The sequence below is a fragment of the Musca domestica genome, unplaced genomic scaffold (assembly GCF_030504385.1).
Source record: "Musca domestica strain aabys unplaced genomic scaffold, Musca_domestica.polishedcontigs.V.1.1 21, whole genome shotgun sequence".
NCBI classification, from domain to species: domain Eukaryota; kingdom Metazoa; phylum Arthropoda; class Insecta; order Diptera; family Muscidae; genus Musca; species Musca domestica.
This window is the reverse complement of record NW_026712258.1, coordinates 8,815,151-8,839,432: the sequence shown is the minus strand read 5'-3', so window position 1 is coordinate 8,839,432 and position 24,282 is coordinate 8,815,151. Positions and strand designations below refer to the sequence as shown.

At 34.3% G+C, this 24,282-nt stretch overlaps 1 protein-coding gene and 1 long non-coding RNA gene across 2 annotated transcripts in view; one reads left to right on the top strand and one right to left on the bottom strand.

Moving 5' to 3' along the window:
• Positions 1-5,466: 5,466 nt before the first annotated feature.
• LOC109613532 (uncharacterized) lies at positions 5,467-6,281 on the top strand. The gene is made up of 3 exons (XR_002195046.2): positions 5,467-5,564; positions 5,681-5,943; positions 6,006-6,281. It is a non-coding gene; the product is annotated as an uncharacterized LOC109613532 (long non-coding RNA).
• Positions 6,282-12,160: 5,879 nt separating this feature from the next.
• Positions 12,161-24,282, bottom strand: part of LOC101892813 (uncharacterized) — a 30,988-nt gene continuing 18,866 nt past the window's right edge. The window contains exon 3 of the mRNA XM_020038483.2: positions 12,161-14,535. Within this exon, the coding sequence (XP_019894042.1) occupies positions 13,364-14,535 (1,172 nt within the window). The 3' untranslated portion in view covers positions 12,161-13,363. The remainder of the gene's footprint in view (positions 14,536-24,282) is intronic.

Below are 24,282 nucleotides of genomic sequence, written 5' to 3'. Positions count from 1 at the left end.
TATGGGTGCTATACGAAAACGTGGACCTACACAGACAATATTCTGTCCTGGGCTGTAGTATCCATTACGAATTTCAAATACCAAATTTAAAACAATTCCGGTAAATAATGTCGCTAAAATCATGAAAATACCGAATATCGGGATGTACCGAAGAAGTGAACCTACATGGCCCATTTTCAATACCAAAAGTCCTGCACATGATAATACATGATGATACATGATAATGCATAATATACATTTGAGTAAAATTTTGTCAACCTACTTCATTTCGTTCGGAAGCTAGAGTGATTTCCACAGACAGACATCTCTAAATCGACATAGAACGACAAACTTAATATACCCTCCATACTATGGTTGATATGATTTAATTCTAAAAAAATTTCCCATAAAAACGTTTATTTGTTATGGGTAGCTCTACTAAAAATTCAAAGTGGAATAGGGTATGATAAATTCAGCCCCGCCCGACTTTTAGCCTTTCTGCACTGGTCTTTACAACTTACAGGAAGTATTTTTCCTGACCAAAAAATTATTTATTTCTTTCAATGAATTTCCATTAAAAATTGACGTAAAAAATAAAAAAACATAACAAAAAAAGATGAAAATTTAAGTTGTTGTAAAAACAGATAATTGAAAACTCGAAAAACTAAAAATTACAAAATATTTCTTTCCCTTAAAAAAAGAGACAAAGAAACACTTCCAATATTTTTCAATTCAAAAACACATATAAACATTGACATTTGGGACCTAGTCCTGGTTTCTTCCCATGCTGTCAAAACACAACATTTTATGTCATTCATCTTGAGAATATTTTTTCGGTGCTGCTAGTTGTTGTGTAGTCCTCGAATGATTTTTTAAGCCAGCTTTACAAATAAACAGATTAAAACTTTAGCCAAAATCTGCACAACATATAGTAGATATATTATAAGGAAAACTTACATTGAAAATTTTCTGCAATAGTACATTTCCGTTGTAAAGGATTTTGAAAACTCAGTCGGTTTAAATTGCCAATTCCATTGTATAAACCTCAAATAAATCTTCATAATCAAGGTTAACCCGGAAAAAAGCTCTAACGTAAACATACTTTAATGGTCGATTTCGATTCTACTGAAAATGCGGGATATTGCACAGATCTTTCTTTTGTCTGCAAGTAGATCAATTTCGAAGAATTGTCTGAAAATCCACACAAGGACTTTTTTCTGAGTACTTTACCTTCTGAAAGAGAATTATTACCCCATACAACGGTACCCCCCCGTTATTCGGTTTTTTCATGACTTGAGCTACATTTTCCAAGGAACTCTTTCTGAGTACTTTACCCTCTGGAAGAGAATTGTTTATATAGGTTCATGATATCATTTAGCCCCCATACAACGTACCCTTGATATTCGGTATTTTCATGATTTTAGCCACATTTGTCAATGAAAATGTCTTTAACCCCTGGAAGATAATTGTCTACGATATCGTATAGCGCCCTTACAACGGTTACCCGATATTCGATATTTTGATGATTGTAGGCAAATTTTTCAATAAAATTGTCTGAAAATCCACATACGGATTTCCTTAATCCCTTGGAAGATTATTGCCAATATTGGTCCACGATATCGTATAGCCCCATTACAACGGTACCCCCCGAAAATAGATATTTGACGATTTTAGGGACGATCTTCACCGGATTTGTTAAAAAAAAAAAACCTTGAATTCGTAATGGGTACTGTAGCCTATGAAAAAATCAGTAAAGAAAGTCCTAAAGTCGGGCGAGGCCGACTTTTTGATACCCTACACCACTTTGCTAATTTAGTAGAGCTCCACATAACAATTAAAAGTTTTTATGGGAAAATTCAATCATACACGCTATGATTATAATTATAATTTAAAGTTCAAAGGACTAAATATGCCGAAATTCGGACTTGTATTGCCCATTTGGTGCTAAATTAATTTAAAATCGGAGAAAGATATATAAAGATATATATAACCATATATATGGGAGCTATAGATATATCTGAACCGAGTTCGATCATATGTGGCATACTTTTTTTCAGGCCTAATTTGATATATTTCCCTGAATATCGTTGTTACGGAGTGCATATTTCGGCTGTGGGTAACAAATACTACAAATCGGATGAACAATATATATAGGAGCTATAGCTATATCTGAACCGATCTTCACCAAATTTGACATACTAGCTTCTAGACTCAATTCGGTCATAAGTACCAAATTTCATCCCATTTGGGCAAATATTAGACGTTTGGTGCACAATAAAAGGTAAATCGGACGAAGTTATATATGGGAGCTATATCCAAATCTGAACCGATCTCGATAAAATTTAGCAAATGTATTTCTGAGCTGTATTTGATATATTCCCTCAAATATTGTTGTTGCAGAGTGCATATTACGGCTGCGGAGGACAAAAACAACTAATCGGATGAACAATATATATGGGAGCTATAGCTATATCTGAACCGATTTCGATCAAATTTAGCGTACTTATTTTTAGGCCTAATCTGGTTGTATGTGCAAAATTCTATACTATTCGGACTGATATTACACGTTTGGTGCACAATAAAAGGCAAATCGGACGAAGATATATATGGGAGCTATATCTAAATTTTGACCGATTATCTCCAATTTCAATAGGGTTCGTCCTTGGGCCAAACAAATGATATGTACAAAATTTCATCTCAATCGGATAATAAATGCGACCTGCATTTTGTTCACAAGAATACATGGACAGACGGACGGACAGACGGACTGACATGCATAAATCAACTCAGAAAGTGATTCTATGGAGATCCTCAAAAGTAACTATGGGTCTATCTCGCTTCCTTCTTCATGTTACAAACACATGCACAAAGACATAATACCCTTACCACTATGTGGTGTAGGGTATAAAAATGCCTATGCAGGCTCACGTCTTCGTATATCCTCCATATAATGGAACATCCCAATTTTCGGTATTTTGATCATTTTAGCGACATCATTCACCGGAGGTGTTTAGAGAGAGTTCGTAATGGGAACTACAGTCTAAGACAGACAATTGTCTATGCAGGCCCAGGCCTTCTTACAAGCCCCATATATCATCTCATTGTCAAAATCTATATTCATAAATCCATTGTATACACCCAAAATCAGAGATGACAACTGTTTATTTTCAAAGCGCGCATTTAACACGAGATATAATACGAGGAATTAATTAAATATGTTTTTGTTCATATTATTATTTTCAGAACGCATTAGACCAATATCAAACGGAAATAGGAAGCTGTACAGAGCGCCAACGTCATAGATGTAGAATCATGATTATTAATTCAGGCCATCAACTTGTTGTGCTCTCAACCACTCAAAACCTGCGATATTTCGGCTTAAACATGTCAGCATCTTTTATTTTAACTGGATGTTGTGTATATGTATATCAGAAAACACTATTTCAGAAATAAAATGCATGTTGCGCAATTTAAATGCAATAAGTAAAAAATATAAATAAAACATCGATGTATTCAGAAGAAGATTTCCTATATATGGAAATCGCATTCTCCTCAGCTGAGTTCACGTATAACGCTCTACTTATAAGTGGTATATAACATTTGATGCAGCCATAACGTGCCCCGTCGATATAACGGTTTAAGACCTTAGGTCTCTTTGGACCAAATTCGTTTCAGGACATTTGGAGAGGATCTAGGGGTATCCGTCCTTCTGGCAGGGACGTATGATAACTCGCGAAAGGACTTAAATCGAGTTCGCAGATGGGCAAATCTGTTCAAACTTTTTGGTACCTCCTACAAGAGATGTCATAATTTTCACAGAAAATAATCTACCTTACAGAATCACCAGATTTGGTTCCAACTCTGCAAATCCTAATATTTTTATGAGCTCAGATGAGAAACTGGAACATATCGAATACCTCCCCCCATATATCGTAAAATTTTTGAATAATAATTCTTATACAATGTGAAAAAAGAGTTCGATTGACTTCAAATTTTAGCATATCTCAATATTTCTTCCAACAGAAGATCTGGCACAAGATCAGATATCTGGATAAAAGAGTCCACTCCCCACAACGAGTCAAATTTTTGGATAACCGTGACATGATGAAGTTTTGGTCAGATATGAAATAGGGTAAGTGTACCAGTAGTCGGCACTTTTAGGATTTTCGCGTTTTTAATCGCTCACAATTCTGAATGGAAATTTTCAATTATTACAAAGTTAATTTATTCAGATTCGAAATTTTGTATAGTTTTTGCAATAATAAATAAAGTTTTAATAACTTTTTATTAAATTTCATAAATTTGTAGTTTTTTGCCAGTAGTCGGCACCACTTGCCAATTGTCGGTATGGCATGTTCCAGCAGTCGGCATACCAATTTTTTTGTAAGCATAATTAATAATAATAAATTAATTCATAAAAATATAATATTTTTGTTTAGTTAAACTGATTCGACGTCTTTATTGTACTTTTCTTAAGAATATTGATTGTTGAGGACCTTCACAGACAAAAATTTAATTTTTATTAGAATAAGTCATCCTTTCTTACCGAAATTGTACACAAAGACAGCTGACAATATGTTTGAAGTAAACAAAATACATTTAGTTATAATAGTTTCATTTATTTGGGCTTAAAAATAAAAAGTGTCGACTACTGGGACATGCCGAACTTAGGCACACTTACCCTATACAATATTTACTCAATCCTTCGGAACCTTCCCTACAAAGGGTCAGCAGAATGAATAACCATAACTCCATATTTTCCTGCGCATTGTCTATATTATGTACATTGTTTCAATGCAAATTTTAAAGTATTAAATTTGTTTTAGTTTTAATTTATTTCAGTAAATTTCCAAATTTTTAAATTATTATTATACGAAAAAAATAGAATTTTTATTTGTAAGAAGCTAAAGAATGTTGTTGCTCTGGGACGCAGTATACGATTCTGTGAACGCAAAGAGATTTGAAATAAAATTAAAGCAATGTATCAAAATCGTTGTTGTGCTCCCAAAAAGTATTAATATTTTTATTGCAGTTGTAAAAGAAAAGTCGAATTTCCCCATAGTATAATTATTGCACCCTAGCAAATCCCAGCTGATTTGACTCTATAGTAATACTAGTGTCAGATCCGATATGACGTTCTGTGATTTAATTTCATTTTTTCATATACACTTGTGCACTTTTTGATATAATATTTGACTGCAAGACAATGAAAACACATTTTTGCCTAATAATAGTAAAATTCGCTATTATTTTATTTTCAAGCTCTTTACTAGACAGAATAGCTTTTATTTATTATTAACTTTTTAAAATTCCACTTTATAATTTGAAATTCTATTTTATTTATACATACATTTTGTATTGTTTCGATGTTCGAAACAATGGAGTTGCCTCTTCAAAAATAAACACAAAATGAAATTGTATGCGACATGGCCACAAACGTTACAATCGGTTGGTACAACATGCCAAATATCAAAAAATTTTGATACTTTGTACAATCGAGACACAACATCGTACAACCGGGTCACAAACGACACAATCTTGAATACAATCTGTTGTATCGTGTGTGGCTTGCACAAGGTCTGCAAGTAAGCCCAAAATTGACAATTTATTTATTATTTATTTTTATTTTTTTGTCAAGAAGACTTAACAAAATATTTTTTTTAACCATTAAAAATGATATCGCTATCCATAAAAATGAAAGAAAGATTGATTTCAAAGCGTCTTAGCGTTAAGACGTTGAAAAATTCTAAGGATTTTAAACGCCGATTGAGAAAAATCTTTACAAAAAATACACGGACAATTGGAAGACAGCGTGGACACGAAATGCATAGTTGTAAAATGAGTTCCGTGGTTGAAACCCGAATGTTCGAAGAAAGCGGGGTACGATATCTGTAGATCCAAAATTCTTGCCTATAGCCAATTTGCACGGGGACAACAAATCTTCAATGATTCTTCTGGATCAGAGTAAGTTTTTAACAGGCAAATTAAATATGCAATACTAACAATTTCTCATTTATTGAATAAAGGCTATTCCGAACTACCTGTATAGACCAAAGATTAATTCTGTTGGACCTAGTAACATCAAATAATATTGATAATTTTTGTCCAAAAATTCGAAATTCGAAATTTTTTATCCATGCAAAATAATGAACATTTACACCTAAATTAATCCGAAACGGCAAATTATTAAATTCGAAATTGGCTTATCAGCTAGTCATGTTATAGTATTCTTATAAAACTGATAATTCTGACCCTTCCTTTAAGTACCACCCCTACAAAGGTTAAACAATTTAATTACATTCAATATATCTGTAAAAAAAATGTCTCCAATTTCTCTATAGACGAGCTATTTGTTTTTATGGACAAACTAATAGCGCGCTATCAATTGTGGTCCTAACTTGGAACCTTCACCCCGGAACCACTTAAGCATTACTTCGTGGTTCAGTTAGTGATTTTTACATCTTCATCCCATTTGAGGTTTATTATGTACGATTTTGGTATGTTCGACCGAATTAAGCCCATAAGTAAAAAATTTGGTGAAAATGAGTTAATATAGCTATAGCTCCCATATATATGTAGTGTCCGATTTGGTCTTTAAGCCCCTCACATTCGTAATGCGTTTTTTCATAAATTCTCGAAATGTGTTAAAAATGATAAATTTGTTAAAGGCCGATCATAATATGTATTTCTTCTCACTTTTATTCGCAAGTTAAATCCGATTCAATCGACATCAATTGACGTGGGAACAGAAAAACAAAACTAGTTTTTATGGTAACACCCTTAACTCAACCTAATGACGTTGATTTGACTGATTAAGATGGTGAAAGCTTTTGTTCAGGCAGGAGGTCAATTGGCCAACAATAAGTCAGCAAAAAAAGTATACAAAGTAAAAATCATTACATCTTTTGATCTGAACGAACGTTTATGGGCACTTGCATTGAAGTGTTTTTTTCGGCAGGTTTTTTTTTTTTTGCATTGCTTCGAGTTTGGCTGCATAAAGTCAGGAGCTTTCTATCTTTACGCGCCCAAGCGACTACTGGTGATAGAGTATTGCGGAGTGCAAAACAGCATAAATCCATATTAAACCCAAAAATTAAACCTTTACCCAACTCCGAAATTACTTAAGACCCGCGTTTCTCATTCGTGTCGTTGCAGTTGGCCGAAGTCGTTTTTCAGGTCTTCGAAAACAAAAAGGTGATCATGCCACATACGCACTTGTTTTTTGTTTTTCTTCTGCCTGCTTGCTCAATTGTAATTGTAAAATATCTTACGCAATTTCGCTCAAAAGACGCGATCATTTTTCACCAGCATAATTCCATGTACCAATTCAGCGAACAGCTAAACCACCAGCGGACCAATACACTTCCACCGAAAATAAAATAAATAAACAACCGTCAGCCCAAAATCACGTTGCCAGTCGAATATTTTGCGAATCGATCAATAAACGTGTTTCGAGCATAATTTCCAGGCCAAAATAACCAGTACTGGCTGCTGCTGCCATTACTGGCTACAATTTGCTTGAAGAACATATTTTGGCCGTATCTGTGTATCTGGACGCCGTAGATGGTCAGGTGATCGCTTATTGACAACGACATGTTGCAATATTAAGGATTGCTTGTAATAAAAAAACTATGCGTTTGACTTGTATATTAGAGTGTTCCGCAGATTGATAAGGGTATGGAGAAAGTTTGTCTCATTTTCAAACAATTCTAACAAAAACTTGGGCTCATTAAACGGTAATTAATAGAAGATTATTTTTTTAAAAGATTTCAAAGTTAAAAACATACTTTGCATTACCCTCGTATTTTTATACCCTCCATCAAAATAAGGTGGCCGCTTTTAACTCTTTGAAATACTCATGTCAGACCCAACAAAAAATATATGTTCTTGATCAGCGTAAAATTCTGAGTATATTTAGAAATGTCCGTTCGAACCAATTGAGGTAAATGGCTAAAATTTTGCACACATGTGTATTTTGCCAGTTCGTAAATTGACCGTACACCGGTATCCCCCGATATTTGGCATTTTTATGATATTAGCCCCATTATTCAACGGAATTGTGTTAAATCTCGTACTGGAAGATCTTAATGGGTACTTCAGCATATGACAAAAAATTGCTTATGCAAGTCCATGTCTTCGTATAGCCCCTACATAACGATACCTCCCAATATTCGCTATTTTTATAATATTAGGGACATTATTGACCGGAACTATTTCTATTTTCGTATTTACAGTTCGTGATAGTTCTACAGCCTATGACATGAACGATTCTTCCCGATATTAGGTATTTTGATGATTTTATCGACATATCCACCGGGAGTTTTCCAAATCTCGTATTTGAAGGTGTTAATGCATGTATAAGACAAAAAAAATGGGCATAAAGGTCCACGTCTTCGTATAGCACATACAACGGTACCTCCCGATATTCGCTATTTTTATGATTTTAACGATATTATCACCGGAATTGTTCCAAATTTCCTATAGCTCCCATATAACGGTTTTCATTCAAGCGGCATTTTTCGACGATTTTTTTGCAAATTTTTCAAGTTCCTTCCAAATGGTGTGCGGAATTAAAAGTTCGGCCTGGCTGAACTTAGCTGCTTTTTTACTTGTTTTGTTTTCGATTGTTGAACTCACATCATTTTTCATTGTTTACTTGGTGGATACAATTCGCTCATTCGAGCGACTCCCATGATTTATTTTTTTGTAAAATATGCCACTCGTCATAGGAAAATTTTTTAGATATGTAACACATTTTAATTAAAAGAATTCAATTAAAAAAAACAATTTGGCAAATGAGACTACCTTTACTGTTTTACCGCCATACAAACCCTAAAGAAAACAGACAGAACAAAAACTTCAGACCGCAATTACCCATCACTATGACATTTCGTATGGAAATCGAGGTCTAACCAGAATAGATTATGAACCGGTCGACGAAAAATATATAGGTGTTAAAGTTTAGGACTGAAAGAATCCTAGCCAAGTAGTGAGTTACCTGGTTCGAAATTTTCAGGCCAGTTCGCTCATCTTTTATAACATTAAACAAAGATTTTAAAATAAAAGTATTGATATTTGCAGTTAAACTACAAATGCCAGTAAAATCGGAAGGAGAACACAGTTTATATCACAAAGTGAGCGGTACCATTATATGGGGGCTATACATAAAAGGTGGACCTACTTAGGCAATTTGTTGCTACAGGGATTGTTATCAATACAATGTCTGCTACAATGTTTCATACCTATAGTTAACACCAACAATACATTTTCTATTCAAAAATGTGGGTAAAATCATCAAAACACCGAATACTCAGATGTTTCCCCAGCGGGTGCAGAACAAATTCTTTAGAAAATCGACCAAATATAGGGGCTATCTAAAACCCTGGACTTATATTAATGTTCTGCCATCTGCGACAGATCCTAGTTCGAACTCGAAGTACCGAATTTTATACAATTACGGTGAAATTTTGACTTCTGGCACCATGGGAATAATTACTAAGTTGACCTGCTTACTGTCACCTTTTGAAGTTTTGTGAGGGCTGGTACCAAGAGTCTTAAAGTGTGAGTATATTAGCAGTTTTGAGTCTTCGCGTGGCATATTTTATGATATATCATAAAGGGATTCCAAAGGCGCACTCGAATTCTGCCGTCGATTCCCTTTAATATGCCTACACATGATGCCAGGCTGCTTATGTACCCTCACCTTAATTCTTATCCATTTATTACTATGTGCCAAGTTTGAATTACTTCAAATATGCTACCTTCCATGGTACAATAAGGAGGTAGAACAGCTTCGTAAAACTGCGGAAACACAGCCCTGAGGCCATGCACGCTTACTGCCAGACTCGTTCAAAATTATATGCTACAAGTTGATTTCATTTTTTTATATTTTTCCAGATTTTTAAAATGAGTCAAATAGCGCGAAAAGTGAATGAAATGTCTGGAATTTCCCTTGAAAATATGATCTAAACTGTTTAATCTTTCAATTTCATGGCTAAACTAGTTAATAGCTTTAATGCGCGAGCCGCAATCTACGTGTCTTCCAATCATTGGTTTTGAAAATATTTTGTTTTCATTTTTCAAAACAATAAATACATACAAAAAATTAGCAGAAGTCGGGCACACTTAGAAAAAAATTGTAATCAGCTGATAGCTCTACCTTACCTTTTTATTGTACCATGCTACCTTCCATATTTCACATTTTTAAATTTATGTTTTTGAAAAATTTTCAACTTCAGTAGATTTCACATTTGCTCTAATATGGGGTATGTTAAGTTTTATTTAAAATTGATCTGGGAACAAGGGAACTGATGAGGATTGGTGGCTCTTTACGAAACCTAGGTATTCCCTGCCTTACCCCCTGGTAAACATTACTATTGTTCTCCAATAATAAACAAACGTTGTTTTTATAAAAACAACAATAAAGGGATCGAGCAACAACAAATTGGCCTGTTGTAAAAAAAAGTACTAGAAGGAGTGAATCAATACTGCGTGAAAACTATGCGGTTAGTGTGAACTATACCTTTGTGTGGACTTTCTTTTTGTGGACTTTTCCGAACACAATCTAATTTTAGCAAAAATATTACGATATGCCAGAATGGATACAATCTGTCCAGACAGACGGACCGACGGACATGTTTTAATCCACTCCAAATGTCCTGAAATGGATTTCGTCTAAAGATAAAAAATACACCAAAGATGAATAAGCCATAGGCTAAGTGTATAATATTAGTGTTTACACAATGTTACGAACTATGTCTTTAATATTTGGATTATAAGGAATGAATGTTCTAAATGGATTCTCCAACAAATATTTCGGGATATTCCACTCAATAATGGATATTCCACTCAATTATGCAGACCAACCTCAATTGGTATATTCATATCAATTCGCAGAATCCTACAGTTGGCGTTAACTCTCAGGTTTTATTAAAGTAAATTTATTCCAGAGAATGATTGCAATAATGACCCACCGTAGGAATTGTATGTCGTTTGCATTTGCTGATGACATTCAAATTTTGTTTAAAGAAGAATATGTGTTTATTTATGTGTTGCAGTCGTCAATTGATTTTAATATTAATATGTTGGTAACTTGGTTGTCCTGTAACGGTCTCTCAATAAATACTCAAAAATCTAAAGTTATGTTTTTTGGGAACTTGCAAGAGGATTCAATTAGAGTTTCCATTTATAGGACGCCTATAAATGTTGTAAGCTCGATGAAATGTCTTGGTTTGTTTCTTGATTCTGGTTTGGTGTTTGATGTGCATGTGAATTCTTTAGTGTCCAAAGTTGACTTTTTTTTAAGAAGTTGTACTGCTTGGACATAGTTTTGCCTAAGAAGATTAGAATTCAGTTGGTACATGCATTAATAATGCCTCACTTTTTATATTGTATTGAGATTTTTGGGGGTAGCTACGGTTTTGTTTTTCGTAAGTTAAAACTATTGTTTCATAGGGTAATGCTATATGTTTTTTGTGTCAAACGTCGTGATCATATATCTCCTTCTGTGAAAGAGTTTCTTGGTTGTTCGTTTGAGTGTTTTGTGAATTTAAGGTCAATGTTGTTCTTCTACAAACATTTTAAATTGAGGACATCTTCTACTCTTTTGCACCTTTTTAAGTTTTCGAGATCTGTAAGGAACCTGCAAATTGTTATACCACGCTTGACTCCTCTGTTGGAAAAATCCTTCTATGTAAGAATTGCTCGCATTTTCAACAATCTGCCACCTAATCTTAAGACATTCAATTCTTCCCTAAAATGTTATAGGCGTAAATTATATGCTCATTTCAATATTGTTTAAAATATATAGTTTTCTTGTGTTAATTTGTTTTTTTTCCTTGCATAGTTGATTTATCTAAATCTTCAATGAATTGTGATTTTTGCTAATCTTTTTTTTTGTTATTTTTTTAATGTTATGTTTAAGATTAAGGATCTTATGAATAGTTTTGAGTAGTCATGTATAGGAGTTCTTGGAACCATCAATCAATTGTTAATTTTATTCATTTTTTGTTAATTTGTTTTAGTGTTTAATTTTAAGTAATTCTTTTAGGGTTAAGGATATTATAATTAATTTAGAGTAGTCATGTATAGAAGTTTTTTGAACCGTCCATGGCCCTGTTGGCTAGGTTTCTGTACTAATTGAAAATAAATAAATAAATAAATAAATAAAAATGCAGTTGAATGTGTTTTGAATACATACATATTAAGACTATTTTATTTGTTACAAATTACATAGTTTTGTATAATATAAAAATAAAGTATATGTGTTTTTTTTTCTTCTTCAGTAAATACGCATTTATATAAATAGTACAATTAATAAGGGTGTTTGAATCGTTTTTTTGTTTTCAATGTAATAGTTTATAGTTTACACGAACATCTATGTATGTACTTGCGTACTCATCATGTATACATACGTAGAAACAATTAAAGCTAAATGTATCTAATATGGACAAAAATTCAACATTCCGGAGCGGATCCGTTGTTTACAGTTGGAGACTCTACTGTAAGTATTTATTTCTACAAATTGGTAATGCTATAACTAGATCTAGATTCTTCGCCTACTCCTTCGCACTGATAAACAAACACACATGTATGATACGTATGTATGTGTGCTATATACATAATATCAATGGACTCAAATTAAATTTCACAACGCCAAATGTTCATCTCCGACAGGTGGATGGACCAAATATTCTGCCACCGGATGGTTACAGCATTTACAATTTAATCTCGTTTTAATATCCTAATAAGGCACATGCGATTATGTTCTCTAGAATTTTCTTTACATATTTTGTTCAATTAATGACAGGCTTGATGTATATTGACATAGGGGATGTATCAATCCTTTGAAAAATGTTTTGGATAAGAGACTACCGCTGTGTACAACAATTGACATAGATCGCCCTGTTGACCAGCATCGCAAAACAATTGTTTTCGCGCTTCATAAATGGGTCAATCTGTGGTCTAACTAGCTTCGTTGCGATCGAACATTGGACATAAAACAAAAACCTATACAACGGATATAAGTATGTATGCAGTAGTATTTGTAAGTAAGTAAACTAAATTGTGAAAATCCTAACAAATGTTACGACTATCTTCGAGATAAACCTAGATAACAATAAGAATGGAAAATAAAAACTTAGGCGGTTATGTGGGTTAGGGAGTTGTCTTAGGCATGCTCGCGCATTGACTGGGAGACGTCGCGTCGTTATTTCGAATATCAACAATAGATTTGAATTGGATTGGATTGGAAGGAATCTTGCTATTCTGATTGACGTCAGCAATTTTGACTTCTATACGAATTTAGGACGCGATTTGATCTCCCTTCCCAGTAAGTTTATTAAACCATTTACGAACGACTTCGGGGGACCTTGCTCGTGGACTTCTATCTTCTAGGTTTGCCAAAGCTGCTGGATGGCCCATTGCCATAGATGGCAGCACCACCTCCATTGCCGTAAATGGCTCCGTTGCCGTTCATCATTGCCGTCTGTTTACGTTGCAGGGTGGAGGGTCCCATGGCGCGGGGATCGTCGTGACTGGGACCATCATTTAAATCCAAGCCGGCCACCATTTGAGCAATTTCTCGTTCTTTCTTCATATCTGGCGGATTGAATTGAAGACTAGCTAATGAGCCGTGACTGCGGCTGCGATGTTCTTGGCGTATGGAATAGCTAAAGGCTCGCTCGTTTAAGTGGCCCTTGCGTCGATAGATGCCAGTACCACCCGGTGATTCGGCTCCAGAGTTTCCTGAATCGTCAAGACCATTACCCATGGATGCGGCTAGTTTTCGACTTGACACCGACAATGGTCTTGGTTCGCCGATTACAGATTGCGCCAGAACACTTTGTGGCGGTGGTGGAGGTACAGGTCCCCCCATGGCCTGAGCGTGATGATAGGCATACATGGGTGGCACAATTGGCATTCCGACAGGGATACCTGTGTTTTTCTTATCCTTCTTTTTCTTCTTTGTGCTAGTCGTGGGCTGAAGTGTGGCGTACTGTTGCGGCATCATGACGGGCAGTTGCATTGGCATACCCATGTGTGGAGGCGGATGCTGCATCATTGGTGGCGGCATACCGGGATGGTGGGGTGGTGGACCCGGTGGAAAACCTCGATGACTAATTGTGTGATAGTTCCGACCCATCATCTGGGGCGGTGGTCCCGGCATTGGACCGTATATCATGTTTCCACCGGGGCCCGGAATTGGCATACCAGGTCTTTGCATTGTTGCCGGGTGGATTGGCTTTGGCCGTATCAAGGTGCCGGACAAACTTTGACTGCTCGATGACTTGGATGATTTTTTATCCTTCTTCTTTTTGCTACTCTCCTCTTTCATGGGTGGTGGGGGAACTTCAATTGGATGACTCATTTGTCGCATGCGTGCCGGTCGACCCAATGTTGATGTATTGCCTGAGTACATGTCGTAGGGGCTTTCCATAACAATGCTGTCCAATTGATCCTGTGAACCGCTCCAGACTTTGTGATTTGCATCGCCGTTGTAGAGCGATGCATCTCCATCATCGATGGCGACATTTAAATCCGCACTGCTACCGTAAACTGAAAAAAGAGAAAATGGGAAGATATTTTGATTATTAGGTGGCGTGTATGTTAAATATGTCATAGAAATGCCAAGTAAGGAAGAAAAATATATTTTTAGGCAGAAAAAAGTTTATACCAATATTTGAGCAGATTAAGCGGGTAATATTAAATATTATTTATTTTTCGTATACCGATCATTTTAATATCTATTAATAGTTTACAAACACTCCGTTATTTATTGTTTGCTTATTAGCGTCTCAGTCTCAGTGTCAGTGACCGTGAACTGAACGTGAACGAATTCTTAAAACCGCATATCTACTAAGGCACAGAAATTCAATATTTGCCCATCAATTAAAAGCAATGATTAGAGTAATCTTATATCTTTATTTATTTTAAACTAATTGTAGTTACTCGGTAACTGAAAGCCATTTATGCTGAAGCAACAAAAACAACAAAAAACAGTGGCAGCAGCTAGTATCTGGCATAACGCAACTTAAAATGAACAAAACGCAGTTAACCTTGGGCGTGCTATCACCTTTCGATTAGCAATGAAAAACGAACACGCACACACACACTAGCCACAAAGACGATCAGCTGACTGGGCGGACGGCCGTTCTGTCAGCCGGTGGGTTGTTTGAAATCTTTTTAAAATCGTAACGGCCGAAACGAATCGATCATCGTCATATGACTTTAATTGTTAAAAGTATGAATGAATGTCTGTAACAGTATGATGTGCATAACACATAGATCAGTTGATGTTGTTGTTGTTGTAGTTGTTTGTGACTCGCAAGTTGTCTATGGAATTTGACTGTCAAATTTAATTGGACAATTTGTAATTCGTTGCACAAATTTGTCGAAAAATATCAATAATGGTTTTATTATTGCAATTGAATATTAATTTATTTTGAGTTTTAAATAATTTGATGACACAAAATATGAAGGGCTGCCAAGGCCTTTTTTACGAGGCTTAACACTTGCTCAATACTGCGACATAAATTGTAAATCAATTTAAAGCTAATTATTAAATAATGAAATATCCAAATATTCGGTTCGTCGAATCTGTCCATGAAAAAAAAAAAATGATTTGCACTTCACAATTTTCCCTTCCATTATTGGAATATGTCCCTGCAGTAGTGGACACATCGATCATCTGCGATTCGTTCAGTAGTTGAGGCCTCTGACGCCGCCTCCAAATTATAAAGGTAATTTTATTGTATCGCCAATATAACATACATTAAGAAGTATTTTAATTCAGTATATAAATTCTGAAGAAATCCTTTTACCATCATCAACACATATGTACGTGTATCACCCTCATCTCTCGCCATCACTGGATAGTTGTTGTTGCTCTGGCAGTCGAAGCGTTTCCTATACTTTTCTGAGTTAAACTTATGATATGAAGCAAAGGCATAAGGATTTTCTGAACAAGGATTGGGTAAGAGCGAAAAAGAACATTGAAAATATAAATTTCTTGTTCTTGAATAATATCTCCTGAGCGAAATCTTTGTTAGATATTTGAATATCAAGATATTTTATCCTGTGGCATTTTTGTGAACAAAAAAATGACCGGGTTTTCGGCATTACAATTCGAATGTATATTTTAAGGAACAACACCATTTCCTTGTATGTTTTTCCATTTTTTATACCCTCCACCATACATAGTATGAAGAGTATATTAAGTTCGTCATTCCGTTTTTTAGACCCATCAAAGTATATACATATATGTTCTTGATCAGCGTACAATTCTAAGACGTCTGTTGTAATCACGCTACAGTAAAAACGAATTAAGATTGGATGCAAACATTTTGCACAGATCTGTCTTTTGTCTGCAGGCAGGTCAAGTTCGAAGATAGACTATATCGGTCCACGATATCGTAGAGCCTCCTTATAACGGTACCCCTTGATATTGGGTATTTTGATGATTTTAGCCACATTTGTCAATGGAATTGTCTACACAAGGAGATCTTTGTGAGTACTTTACTCCCCGAAATAGAATTGTCTATATAGGTCCACAATATCGTATACCCCCCATAAAACGGTACCCCCGATATTCGATATTTTGATAATTTTAGCCACATTTTTCAATGGAATTGTCTAAAATTCTACACAAGGAGATCTTTGTGAGTACTTTTCCCCCGGAAATAAAATTGTCTATGTAGTTCCACAATATCTCCCATATATCGGCATCTTCCGATATTCGCTATTTTAAAGATTTTAACAGACACTTCCGACACTTCTAACCCTATCGCAACGAATGGACTCATTTTTGGCCGATCTCTGACAGAGAAAAGGCAAGCGTGCAATAAATTAAACTTGTTAAAAATTTGTATAGTCAAATTACATTTAAGTGAATCCTGCAGACAAGTTTACGGCTTAGCCCGGATTTTTTCTCGATTTATATAAATAAATAAACCTTAAACAATTTTTCGAATGCCTGTCGTCTTTTGTTTCAAGATTAACATATCAGCCAATAAACCTGTAATCATGTTCATTTTCTCTTAATTTTTACGGTTTACAATTTTTTATTTATATATTTATATATATATATATATATATATATATATATATATATATATATATATATATATATATATATATATATATATATATATAATTTTGTTTTTTTGAATGTGTTCGAAAATAATTCAGTTTTTTTAGGTTTTAGCCTAATATAATTCCCAAACTTTAGGTGTTATCTTTTTTTTATAAAATGTGATATTCAAATGTCATATATGTATAGGTATGCTTAAGATATCAGTTATATTTTCGAAAGTGACAACAACAACTACATCAATAAAGGATCACATTTCCTCTTCAATGACTTAGTCCACCTATTGGCACTTTATCGGCATTAGATTGTTTTTAAACACAAACGATATCCAAAATTATTTAATGGTTGATAATTTAAAAAACCTAAGTGAAATTGGACTAAGGAAGCTCTTATTTTTGAGTAGATTGCTTGAAGACACTTTTCAATTGTTCGCAACCATCTAGTAAGCATGGCATCCAGTAAACAAGGCTAAGGTATTGTCCTGTACTGAACACCTCTAATATTTAACCTTTGATCTATTGTGATACATTTCACGAGATAAATAGCAAAACCTTCCCAAAATTTCTTCACAATAGATTAGTCTCAGTAAAACCAAAAATAATTATATTCATTTAAGTATATGTGCGTGCAATATCATAAACATATTTCTCCAACGTTTTTGTGCACGCGTTTAAGTACCCATGACCTCGAAAGAAAAAAGAAACGCAAACGACGAACAAGGGGTGCTACAAAATCTGATGGACATGTTAAATTGCAATTGGACCACCGCTTTAGTTTATCCATGAAAACAGTTCGACCTTTTATGGTTACAGCACGTACCAGTGGACATGAGAGAGGTTAACCCACTTTGTCACCCCATCAACGTCACCGTCATAGTCATCGTCGTCGTTATTCTTGTTGTTGCTGCCGTGTTTGTCATGTGTTAATATCTTTCGAGCAATTATTGCATTAGCCACAGTCATCGGAAATAGAGGTGAAGTGAATAGCATTTTCATAGTTTTCCTCGCGACTACCAAAGACAAGACCTGTGTTAACGGTACACCTTAAAGTCAGTCATGTACGCGTTTGATGATGACTCTATTCAACACCTCTACGTTTTCGTCTAAACTTTGTATCTAATTCTGTATATGTATGTACAACACGTAAGTACGTGTGTGTGTGAGTGCGAGAGAGAATTACAATCCGGCTTTTTTATTTGGGTGACAATATCGCGTTTTCATACTCTGTTACCATATTCCACTTTTTCATGTCAGAAGACCATATGTTGTACATTGTCGCATATCTATGTATGTCTGCATGTACATTCATAACAAATGTTATGTTTGGATGTCTGAAAGTATGTCTGTACCAAATAAGTTTGTCTTTGTCTGGTTTAGATAGATGTGTGCCACAACAACTTTTGCTCGGTCATGAGCTGTGTGTCTGTATTTTTGGATAAAAAGTGTAATGACCTCCCAAAGTAAGTACCTCTAGCCTATGACTCTTCGCAAAAAGATGCCAAAAATAAATAAATAAAAGAGTAACAAAGTGGGCACACTCCCAGTTTCGTTCATAGGGACAAGAATTAGATATATTTTCTTTCAATTCTACACAAAGTGTAAACTTATAAAATTTATATCATTTCAAATGATATATTAAGGAAGCTGACACTTAAAATGACATTATCTTAATCAAACGATCAATCCAACTCGTTATGAATAACTACAAAAACATCCGACTTTGAGCAAAACAGTACCTCCGTTTCGTTTCGCCTTAACATTGAATACAAATGCCTTAAAAATGCCAAATGCTTAATAAAACTTGTCCATATCAAATCTACTGTTAAATTATGAGCCTCTGAAAACGATAGATATCATGTTTTATCACACTAAGCCTCATTGCTCAGAGCTAAACAGCCAACAAGTGGCTGGAAATTCCAAACGTTCTTGACGTTTCACATTCGCATTCAAACTCAACATTGGTTGTTTTCAGTTGATCGTAAACAACGAAACGAGTTATATCATCGACAATATTGAAATCAAATCTCATAACGTCTGCCTTCGTAAGCATATCACTATTCCTCCAGATAATCTTGAGAATAAAAAAGAAGAACGAAAACAAATTAAATACAAAACTGTTCTTTTTCAAGAGCAATACTGGTAGAGAATAAGTATCGTTGTGCAGTAATAAGTATCGATATCCTAATATACAGTAGGGTTCATTTAATTAAAATCCGTGGGACTGCAGTTATAAGAAAAGATAATTTTTTGGAGACTTGAAAGTCTGCTATTTCGTTATTATTGCCAGTATAAATTCAACTCGACATAGATCAGTATTAGAATGTAGTAGATCAGGGCTATATTTTGAGATAAAATTATAGTTTTTATTGAATTAGACTGGGTAATACATTTTTTTATAAAATAACAAGAAAATGTTCAGTGATTATAAAACAGTATGCAGTAAAGGATATTTTGACGATTTTGGAGTGTACATTGGGAAGTGTCCTAAGGAGGGGAGTATACATTAGGAGGAACAATATCCCCAATTACTATATTTTGAAAAATGTTCCAAATGAGTTTTCTCCTACATGTATTTATTTCGGTAATATTGCACAACCCACTGTGAATTCAAATCAAAGCGCTAAAATAGATTTGCTGTCCACAAAGTATGCTTTTCCTTTTAAATCAGGAGCTGGTATTCATATGTTGCAAAGAGACCGTCCTTCTCTCCGTCGCTATCGAATTTGTCCAACAGTTTGTTAAAATAGTCAGTCGAAGAAAATTTTTACAGCTATAATTTTCTATGGAATGTTGCCATAAGTACACATACACACGACAGAGGAATACACCTTCTTTAGATGTTATTCGAAACATATTAATTATAATTCGAATCATTCGAATTGTAATTCGACAATTCAAATTGCAATTCTAATTATTTCAGTTCCTCTTTGAGAATTCCAATATTAATTCGAATTATTCTATTTGTAAATCGACTTATTTCAATCGTAATTCGAATTGTTCCATTTGAAAATTGAAGGAATTACAAATGTAATAATCCGAATCCCAATTTGACTAATTCGAATAATCGAATAACAACTGAAATAATTCGAATTACAAATGAAATGTTACAAATTAATTTATAAATTATTTGAATTACAACTAAAAAAGGTGTAGTAGTGCCACTTAACTAGAATAGTCGGTAAGACCAAGCTAAAGCATCATTGTTCTTAACTTTCATTCGTATTGTACCTTAAAAAACAGGCCGATAATTTGGAAAAAAGGTGTAAAATTCCTCTGCAGAACCTAAAAATGCTATGAAGACATTATAAAGACAAGCTCCAATCCTGTGCGGGAAATCAATTAAAATTTGAAAAATATTTTTCCGTTGAAAAATACTGCTATAACCATAACAATACCGAATGTTGAGAGTTACCGTTATATTGGTGCTTATACGAAGACATGGTCCTGAATATGCATTTTTATAGGTCATTACGATATTAAAATATGAAACTTGAAACAATTCCGGTGATCAAAATATCGAATATAGAAAAGCACCGTTTTGTGGTGGCTAAACCAAGGCCTGAACCTGCATATGCAATTTCATGTAATATGCTGTAGTAACCATTAGGAGCCTCATATAAGAAATTTGATACAATTCCTGTGAAAAATGTGGCTAAAATCATCAAAATACGGAATATATGGAGGTCACGTTATATGTGGCCTAAACGGTTACAGACTGTAGCACCTATTTCGAACTTACAATACATAATTTGAAACGAATCCGGAGGATAATGTAGCTAAAATCATCAAAATATCGAATATAAGGAAATAAAACTGTACCATATGAGGACTATACCAAAACTTAGACCCATTTCGACAGTTCTATGCAAGGATGTTTCTTACATAATGGGAACACATACTGCCAATTTACAGCGAATTCGCGTTACATTGTAACTAAAACACCAAAAAAACCTTAAATCTGTCGGTACAGTTGTATGAGAGCTATACCAAAATGTAGACCTATGTAGCCCATTTTTAATACAAAAAGTCCTGCAGACCTAACACATATCTGAAAAAAAATTATCAACCTATCTCATTTCGTTCGGAAGCTACAGTGATTTCCACAGATGGATGGACATCGCTAAACCGACATAGATTTTTATGATGATAAAGAATAAATATACTTTGTGGGGTCTAAAATATATGTTTCGAATTGTTACAAACGGAACGGAAAATTTATATACCCTCCATACTATGGTGGAGGGTATAAAAAGTGTGACGATTGATATTTTCTCTTACAACTTTTCACTGGAAAAAATTCCCAAGTAAAATTAGTAGCATAATTTCCATAAGAAGAGTTGCAATCCTTTTTAACATTTCTATTAGAGTTACGTTTCCGTACTTTCTAGGCAACGTAGTTCTCGGAAATTGCACTGCACATTTCTTTATTTTACTAGTTTTACTATTAAAATAGTACTGGAACATAACAGATGCTAGCTGAGAGTGCCCTCTTTCAGCCTAAGAGTACTTTTAAGGTATAAATAATGGCATGGTGGCATTTAATTATTTGCCCTGCCAGTGAGGTTTCCTTTGAAAGAATACAATTTAAAACCAACTTTTATTTAATTAATTTTAATAACAAATAATTGTTTCTCTTTCACGTGTTTTTCTATAAGTAATGAATTTTAGAGGCTTTTGCGTTTCACTCGATTTAGTGTACAAATAATTGTGGGCCATCAGCATTCATAAATTACATAAGCCGACAAAATGAAAAAGAAATGGCTGAATGCAATGCGGTAAAATGTGTTAGTAAATGTTTCCTTCATGCTACGACGGGGCGTGCGCAAGCGGCTAATATGAATTGCAAGTTCAGTCATGATCATCATCAACACATCATCGTTTATAGGCATTGTGAGTGAGTGAAGCTACATCGCATGCGTGCGTGAATAAAAATTTCCGTGTTATTTGTAAATAGAAGACAGGGTGAGAAGGGGGTAATCACTGCCAATATTTGGAATACAGGAAGCCTAGCTGTTTTCAAGTGTAAACTATAATTGAAATTCGTAACGGATATAGCGTCCACTATTATATAGCACATTTTTTTGGATAATTGTAAAGGGTTCCTACCAAATGTATATCTATATATATAAATGAAAGTTGTGTTAGTTACTACGCTTATAACTTAAGAACCGCTGAACTGATTTTAATGATTCATACAAATTCGGAATTGTCTCTTATCCGAAAAGGATAATATCCAAAAAAATCGCGTAAAAATGTGATATGTTAACATTTTCATTTTGACTTTTGAAATGTACAATAGTAATGTTTTATTTTGCATGATTTTTTTCCATTTTGACTTACTTTTTTCTAATGTACATTTGTAGTGTTTTTTATATTTTATTTTTGAATTCGAATATTAATACCAATTTATTTAATTGACTTGATTTCTTGAGAACTGAAATTGATGACGGGTTACATGGAAGTGTAGTACCGAATTATGTGTACGAAACGGAATAGATGATACCGAAATAATTTAATGCGGTCACACCAAAGTTAAAAGAAAATTACTTTTTCAAAATCGTTAAAAAGAAACACGAAAAAAGAGATCTCATTGCAACAATTCTCAAAACGGGAAAATATCGAAAAAAAATTCCAATGGAATTGAATTTTAAAATAAAAGTACATTCTATTGACAAACTTTGTAAGGATCTTTAAACAGTTGCTGTAAAAAATCAGCGAACAAGTTAAAGATTTTTTCAATTTGTTATTCTTCTTTTGTCAATTTTTTTCAATTTGTAATATCATATTGAATTCAGTGGATTTTTTGTGAACAAAATAAAGAATAATTTTTCACTATATACAAATTTTTCACCAAAAAAATGAAATAAGTGCGAAATACGATGGTAACTGACATCTACCTTTCAACTCCAGGGCCTACATCGTGCTTCAGCTGGAAGATGCGCAGACATTTAAACAAACAAAAATGACCGAAAAAGACTAATGGGGCTTATTTCAAAGCGTGGCCCTACTTCTTTCATGTGACAATAATCCGTCCAATGAGAGCTCAAAATGCAAAAATTTTTGGGAGTACAATCAGTAAAATGCCAAATATAAAGGGTGCAAAATAGTAGAGCGAATGGGACTTTTAGTAAGAAAAGGATTTCTATCCTTCCAAAAATTCTGCCTGAACATTTAAGATACCTTAAATCGCTTTAGCAGGTCATGATATCGATCATTTTTGGAGTCTTCGCCATTTTTTTCTATTTTTGGCCCTTATTTGGCATCTTTGTTTCTAAGGGGGGTAGAGAACCTCTTCGCATAAAATTTTCGGAGTAGGGCCCATATTGGTAGGGAACCATCGTACTGATAATTGCCACATAGAAATTTATTCATGTAAAGTCCCCACATTGGAGTATCCCCAAGTCCACTTTCACATCTAATGTGTGGTCAGAAAAGAAAAATTTGTATTCTATTGAATTTGTAACCCCCAAGAGAATATTGGTTGGGAACGTAGATTTGGGATATACATCTATATGAAATAAATTGTGAAAACATGAACAAATTACAAATATAAGAAAGTAGCACGGGACCGAATATTTGTTGAATCGTCATTAAATTATACTATGATGAAAAATATGGACTCCAACTTACAATTTAAATGGCAAATAAAATTAATTCCCATCTTACGGTAATGGATGTAAAATAGCTATATTTTTGATTTGGCCTCTATTTGTCATCTTGGATTATAAGGGGTGAAGAAAGTTTTCAATGTAGGTCGATGTTTCGCATTTTACCATATTTCAAAGGATTTGGCTAAAAATGAGTATTTGGGGATGAAAATCTTACACAAAAATTTCAACATATCTACAAATTTTAGGATTTTCTCCATGTAATAGTATCCCCTCAAGTCCACCTTTTGGCGGACAAACAGACCGACATGGTTAGGGGGACCTATGAGGACTCTAATGCACAATCTGAGGTGCTAATGGGTTCAAAAAAGTAATTAACTTTGCCTATTCTTAAATCAATTAGCCCTCAATTACGAGTTGTACAAAGTACAGTAAATTCCAAATTACTGCTCATTTGACTAAAAATTAAAAACTAATCGACCAGTACGTGAACATTTATAACATTCATATCTTTGAATAATCATTCTTTGACAAATATGCATAATAGACAAAAACTATGGGCCGGCAACGCGGACCGGGCCAGCTAGTAAAATATAAATAAAATTTG